The sequence below is a fragment of the Quercus lobata genome, chromosome 4 (genome assembly GCF_001633185.2).
Source record: "Quercus lobata isolate SW786 chromosome 4, ValleyOak3.0 Primary Assembly, whole genome shotgun sequence".
NCBI lineage: Eukaryota > Viridiplantae > Streptophyta > Magnoliopsida > Fagales > Fagaceae > Quercus > Quercus lobata.
This window is the reverse complement of record NC_044907.1, coordinates 2332342-2339656: the sequence shown is the minus strand read 5'-3', so window position 1 is coordinate 2339656 and position 7315 is coordinate 2332342. Positions and strand designations below refer to the sequence as shown.

At 36.4% G+C, this 7315-nt stretch overlaps 2 protein-coding genes across 2 annotated transcripts; both read left to right on the top strand.

The window, feature by feature from the left end:
- The first annotated feature begins 286 nt into the window (after positions 1–286).
- Positions 287–907, top strand: LOC115983444. Its single transcript, XM_031106115.1, has one exon. The coding sequence runs from the start codon at positions 287–289 to the stop codon at positions 905–907; it is 621 nt and encodes a 206-aa protein (XP_030961975.1).
- A 4174-nt stretch (positions 908–5081) lies between these two features.
- LOC115983437 (ankyrin repeat-containing protein BDA1-like) lies at positions 5082–6753 on the top strand. Its single transcript, XM_031106107.1, has 2 exons — positions 5082–5693; positions 6358–6753. The coding sequence occupies exons 1-2, from the start codon at positions 5082–5084 to the stop codon at positions 6751–6753; spliced, it is 1008 nt and encodes a 335-aa protein (XP_030961967.1).
- Positions 6754–7315: the final 562 nt, after the last annotated feature.

Sequence of the window (7315 nt, the reverse complement as noted above, 5' to 3'; positions counted from 1 at the left end):
AGGGACTAGCCCGAATGTTATTTTTCTTTACGAAACTAGAGCTTCTACTAGTAGAATGGAATATGTTATGAATTCTATAAAATTCTCTAATATGCATGCTGTCGAGGCAAAGGGTACTGCAGGTGGTATTTGTGTTTTCTGGAAATCTGGTATCTCGTTCCAGAAAGTTGAATTCAATAAGAACCTTATTGCTATCAAAGTTTTTGATGCTCTAGGTGAATGGCTCCTGGTTGGCTTTTATGGCCCCCCATACTTTTCCAAGAAGCGTAAAGCCTAGGAAAATCTAATGCCTCTCCTGAATTCTTGCAATTGCCCTTGGGTGTGCATTAGAGATTTCAACTTCACCACTAGCGATAATGAAGTGCTTAGTGGATTCAAAGGAGGTGGCTCCTCATCCACCAACTATCTAAAGGATTTAATTTATGAGTTTGGAGCTGTGGACTTGGGTTTTTCTGGTAATAAGTATACTTGGGTGAGAGGTCAGTGGGGCAGTTCAGCAATTAAAAGAAAGTTGGACAAAGAGATTGCGAGCATATCATGGCGGTTAACTTTCCCTAAAGCATCGGTTACTCACTTGGGAGCCATCAACTCTGATCATACCCCTATCCTTTTGGACATAAACCTAGATGATAGCTTTGCTCACAAACCTTTCAGGTTTGAAGCCGCCTGGGTAAGAGACAATGGGTGCAACACAGTAGTGGAAAAGGCTTGGAATGAAGTATCAAGAGGATCCGCACTTGTTAATTTTTGTAAAAAGCAAGCCGCGACCAGATCAGCTCTTCAGAAATGGAATAAAGAAGTTTTTGGGCATTGTCAGGATAAAATCAATGGACTGATGGAAAGAATATCTGACATAGAAAAAAACCCTCCCTCAGAGGACAATGGCAGGGATGAAGAAGCACTTTAAATGGAACTATCAAAATGGCTCTCAAGGTGCGAAATTCTATGGAAACAAAAATCCAGAGGACTATGGCTAAAAGGAGACAGAAACACAAAGTTTTTCCACCTATCTACTATAATCCGTAGGAGGCATAATAGCATTGATGCCATTAAGTCTAAAGATGGCTCTTGCATCACTAGCTCGAAGGAATCAGACTTCTATTCTTCAACTCATTTAAAAGCATGCTTTTAGAAGGAGTTTCCTTCCTAGAACACTTGGATAATCTTATATCCCCTTGTATCACTGAGGAGGAAAATCCCATCCTTCGAAATATCCCAACACTTGAAGAGATCAAGGCCACTCTTTTTCAAATGCAAGATTTGAAAGCACCTGGCCCAGATGGTTTCCCAGCTCTATTCTATAATATCGTCGGTGAGTCTGTTACACAAGTAGTCACCTCCTTCTTTGAGGTTGTCAGGTTGCCCAAGGAGGTAAATAGTTCACTCATCGTCCTCATTCCTAAAATCTCGAACCCCTCTTCTGTTAATAACTTCCACCCCAACGTAGTTTATAAGATCATTTCGAAGTTGCTGGTTGCCAAGATTCGACTTGTACTCCACAAGCTCATTTCTCCTTGCCAATCTTCATTTATTCCGAGTAGATGGATCATAGAAAATCAGGTTATTGTCCATGAGCTACTCCACTGCTTCAAGGTCAAAAAAGTTAAAACGGGCTTTATGGCCATTAAGTTAGACCTCTAAAAAGCTTATGACGGAGTTAATTGGAGTTTTATCCAAACCGTGCTCACCAATTTTGGATTTGATAGTGGCTTTATCAAGTGGATTTCAGCTTGCATCTCATTAGTATCATTCGAAATTCTAGTTAATGGAGGCGAGTCTGACCAGTTCAAACCTAGTAGGGGAATGAGGCAAGGAGATCCTCTTTCATCATACCTTTTCATTTTGGGGTAGGAGGTGCTATTAAGAATGCTGGATAAGGAACTTTGTTTAGGTAACATTAGCAGCATTAAAGGAAGTGCTAGAGGTCCTGCTGTGACACATGTTATGTACATTGACAATATTGTCCTCTTCTCAAAAGCCACTAGAAAAGATGCAAAAATCTTAGCAAAGTGTCTTGACAGGTATTGCAAGTGGTCAGGCCATAGCCTAAATAGAGGTAAATCTGGAATATTTTTTTCCACACATACCTATTCATCAAGTAGAAGAGCCATAAAACACCATCTCTAAATGAAGAGCCTCAAAAAGGAAGTTATCTATTTAGGAGCACCCTTGTTCCTATCTAGATTCCCCTCAAAGGATTTCAAATTCCTTCAAGAAAATCTAGAAGCTAAGCTGACTGGGTGGAGAAACCGATGTCTCTCTTGGGCAAGTAAGTGCACCCTCATCAATTTAGTCGCCCAAGCCATACCAAGCTTCACTCTTTCTACTTTCAATATTCTAGAGAAGATTTATGTTAAGCTTGACTCCTTAACTAGGAGGTTTTGGTGGAAACCAAAGGGAAAAGAAATGAGATTTGTAGCCTGGAAGGCTTGGGACAATCTATGTCGTCCCAAAAATGTAGGCGGTCTCGGGTTCAAAAAAGCCAAGGAAGTAAACTCAGCCCTTCTAGCTAAGCTAGCTTGGATGGTATGTTCAGGGAAGAGAAGCTTATGTATGGATCTACTCCATGCAAAGTACAAAATTAGCAATGATTGGCTCTGAGCTGACCCACCTAAAATAGCTTTGCTCACATGGAGAGCAATTGAATGTGCTAAAAAGCTTGTTGAAAAAGGAGCATGCTATTAGCTTGGTGATGGTAGGACAATTGATGTTTGGACAGATCCGTGGATCCTATGGCTAGAGGGCTTTAAGCCTCAACCTAGAGTGAGCACATTCACTCAACACCCTCTAAAAGCTTTCCAGCTGATAGATCAACATACTAAGTCCTGGAACTCCAATATGATTGCTGACTTGTTCTCTGTTGATTCAGCTAGAGCTATTTTAGCTATTCCAATTCCTTATAATTCCAAGCAAGACAAGCTCATTTGGGTGCCAAACTCTAAGGGTATGTTTTCTGTCAAATCAATTCATGATTTTTCCTTCAGATTATCTAGCGGTAACAACCAATAGAACAACCTTTGGAAGAAGCTTTGGAAAGCAAGGTTACCTGAGAGATTAAAAATGTTGTTGTGGAGGATTCGAGTAGACGCACTTCCCACGAAGGTGAATCTAAGCCAAAGAATTGGCCATTTTAATCCTACTTGCATCATTTGTAACTCTGGAGATGAGTCTTGTGTACACCTCTTCTTTGAATGTCCATTCGCTAGAGCACTTTGGGCTTCAACCTGTTGGGGTATCAGAATTAATCCCTCTTCCTTTGCTTCCAATGAAGACATTGTTAAGCTCATCATATCTCCCCCTAGCTCTCCACTCCCAGTTCAAGACCAATGGACTATTCTGCTTAAAATGATGCTGATTATTGATGAAATCTGGAGGACGAGAAACCTGACCCACTTCCAGGAAAGTAGAGCTAACATTCACAAGGCGAAGCAGAATGTGCTTTCAAGATTCGTGGAGCTCTCCAAAACCTTCTCGGCCTTGACTCCTACCCCTTCTATGTAACCCATTTCGACGTGGACCCAACCCCCCTTTGGCTGGGTCAAACTCAATGTGGACGCGGCGCTAAACAACTTCAGATCAGCTTTAGCTGTTGTAGCTAGGAACCACTTGGGTGAAGTTCTGTTTATTTGGGGCTCTAGACATCATCTTTGCACACCATCTTAGGCAAAAACAGTTGCTATTCCATGGGCTGTCCACCTAGCAATTCAAGAACAATGGATGTCTGTCATTATTGAAGGGGATGCTCAAGTGTGCTTCAATGCTCTATCATCACCTAATCACGTCCCTGACTAGAACATAAGCACTATCATTAGCAACATAAATAGATTACTTTCTAGTTTTGTTTCTTGCAAGTTTAGATGGATTAGTAGAAACAGTAATTCTTCAGCACATGCAGCTGCTAGATTTGCACTTAGCTCCCTCCAATCATTTTGTTTCAATAAAAGCAATCTTCCCCATTCTCTTGAGTTTGTTTGTAAAGGGGATTGCGCTCTGTGTTCTTAGTTTTGAGTAATGACACTGAAGTTTAGCAAAAAAAAAAAAAAAAAAAAGCAAGAATTTGTCACATCAATAGTTTGTAAAAATATTGTAAAATAGTTTGTCTGTAGCATTACTCATATTTAATATTCATATTATGACATTTTGAGGGTGTAATAAATTTTCATTATAGGTATATTGGAATATGATTTTCCTTAATTAGCATTACTCATGTATTTAGAACGCATTTTTATAAAACTGTTTTAGACATCTAAAAGATGAAACCAATGAAGGAAAAAATTCCTATTTTTCTTAAGAATATTTTACACATCTAAAACATGACACCACTGAATGATAAAATTTCTTTCTAAGTGGTATAGACTACTTAGATGTATAAATGTTATTCGATTCTAAATTGAAAATATTTAATTGTAGTCATATCCGAGCTTTCCAGTTGAACTTTTATTTTCCTTCTTGGAAATAAATTTTAAATCATATACAAGATATTCACCAAGAAGCCAACAGGATATTTACAAAAGAAGCTGAAAGAGAATGACACTTCAACTAAAAAGCACTCCATTTTAAATAATAATAATAAAAAAAAAAACACAAAAACAAAGAAAACTTCTTTCCTAGGTTTCGTTTAGGATCATTCCACACTTATGACCAAGTATTTTTTTTTTTAATTGGTTTTTTTGTTTTTATTTTTTGATAATTCAATAATAACAACAATGGAATAGGGGATTTGAAGTAGAGAAAGTGTCTTTCTCTCTCAAAATAATAAGAAAGTCGACTATGTCATGATATAGATAAAGAATAAAGAGTGAGTTAAAATATATGCTAATCTAAAGCCAGCTTGGCAAGGAGCATAATCTAAATCAAATAGAAATAATATTCCGAAGCAGTCAAAACCACGTAGGAACAAGAATCTAAAACATACCGAAAGTTTTAATTAATTAGGTGACATGCTGGAGATCTTTGAAACTAATTAATTAGGATGAGGCGGTAATATTGGCTTTGTTGCATGCAGCACTACTTATTCAAGCCACACAACAACAAGTTCAAATCAACAAAAACCCTACCTTTATATATCAGCCTTCTCTAAAATGGATGAAAGAATTGAGAGGATGAAGCAGGTTGCTGAAAGTGGAGATGTTAATGCCTTTTACCAATTAATTGGAGAGGATGTAAAATTTTTGGAGCACATTGACCAGCTACCATTTGTTCAAACTCCTTTACACATAGCTGCATTTACTGGCAACATCCAATTTGCCATGGAGATGATGGGTTTAAAGCCTTCATTTGCTTGGAAACTAAATCCTGACAGGTTTAGCCCTATTCACCTCGCTCTACAAAATGGCTATATTAAGCTGGTGCGTAAGCTTCTACAGTTTGATGGGGACCTTGTCCATGTCAAAGGACGAGAGCATATCACTCTTTTGCACTACGTAGTAGCAAACAGTGATAACCTTGATCTATTGGACAAATTTCTATTAGTCTATCCTAATTCTATTGCAGATGTAGCGGTGCAAAACGAGACAACTTTGCATATTGTCCTCAAATTTGACAACCTTAAGGCTTTCAAATTTTTGGCGGGATGGCTTGGAAGAAATTTTTCTAAAAATGGTTCATTTAATGAAAAAGTTGTCTTGAACTGGGAGGACGATGATGGTAATAGTACTGTGTTGCACATTGTAGTATCAAAAATTGAAACCCAGGCAAGTTTTATGTCTCATCATTAACAAAATATAAATAAAAGGGAATAAAATTAAAATAAAATAACAAACTATGAATAGTCTAAGTGAGCATTTTTTTTTTTGAATTATTTGAACTAAAAATCTTTTTTGGGGGAGAAGTAAAATTTTTTTTTTCTTTTCAAAATTTAAAATATTTTATATCTAAATGTACAATTTAAAAATGTATAAAATTTAAGGATCGATGGCCTCCCTTGGTCTACGAACAATTCCATTTTTATCACTGGTATTATATCAAAAATTATTTTATCTTTTAATGATTCAGTGGCTTTGCAATAGTATGTATTATGATCATTTTTTCTTCTTCTTTAATTATAAATTTAGTTAAGAAATTATAACAGAAAAAGAAGTTTATACATTTGGATTAAGAACGAACCAAGGACGAGGTTGACTAATTTACATTATGCAGGTTGTGAATCACCTACTCACATGGGGTTTTGGATTCATCCATGTAAACCATAGGAATTCGGAGGGTAAAACAACATGGGACATCTTCGAAGGACAAACACAAGAAGACAACAATGAGATCAGGATTTTGCTACGCAATACTAGAGCTTCCTCGGGTTCATCTCTTTTTTTTGCGGTTACTTGAAGTGGTTATAATGATATTTATGTAAAACTTTTGGAGCACATCGACGAGCTACCATTTGTTAATACTCCTTTACACATAGCTGCATTTGCTGGGAACATCCAATTTGCCATGGAGATGATCGGTTTAAAGCCCTCGTTTGCTCGGAAACTAAATCAAAATGGGTTTAGCCCTATTCACATTGCACTAAAAAATGGGCATATCGACTTGGTGCGTCGGCTTTTACAATTTGATGGGGACCTTGTTCGTGTCAAAGGAAGGGAGCGGCTAACTCCTTTGCATTACGTAGTAGAAAGTGGTGAGCGCCTTTATCTATTGGAGGAATTTTTATTAGTTTGTCCTGATTCTATTACAGATGTGATGGTGCGAAACGAGACAGCTTTGCATATTACCCTTAAAAATGACAAGCTCGAGGCATTTAAATTCTTCGTGTGATGGCTTGCAAATAATTCTTCTGAAAATGCTGAATTTAATCAAAGAACAGTCCTGAACTGGAAGGACAATGAAGGCAATCCTGTGTTGCACATTTTAGTATCAAAAAATCAAACCGAGGTAAGCTCTCTCCATTAACATCTACTAAGTATTAACAAAATATGAAAAAAAAAAAAAAAAAAAAACCCATAAATAGTCTAGATAACCATTTTATTTTTTGAACGGAGACTCATTTTTTGGGGTCAAGTAAATTTCTTTCGGTTTTTTTCTTTTCAAAATTTAAAATATTTTATACCAAAATATACTATTTAAAAATGTTTAAAATTTTAGAGAGTGGTGGCCTCCCTTGTTCTATTTACAGTTCTGTCATCGGCGTAATATATATATATATATATATATATATATATTTTTTTTTTTTTTGCTGAATATATATCTTATCTTTTAATTATCCTGTGGGTTTGCAATTGCATGTAATAGAATATGATTATTTTTTTTCTTCTTAATTATAATTTTAGTTATAATATATATATATATATATATATTTATATATATATATATATATATA

Bases quoted from the DNA above. Each gene is read 5' to 3' on its own strand.
- LOC115983444 (XM_031106115.1), top strand. From the start codon at position 287: ATGCCTCTCCTGAATTCTTGCAATTGCCCTTGGGTGTGCATTAGAGAT.
- LOC115983437 (XM_031106107.1), top strand. From the start codon at position 5,082: ATGGATGAAAGAATTGAGAGGATGAAGCAGGTTGCTGAAAGTGGAGAT. The intron at 5,694-6,357 runs GCAAGTTTTATG...AAACTTTTGGAG, and splicing joins TATCAAAAATTGAAACCCAG to CACATCGACGAGCTACCATT.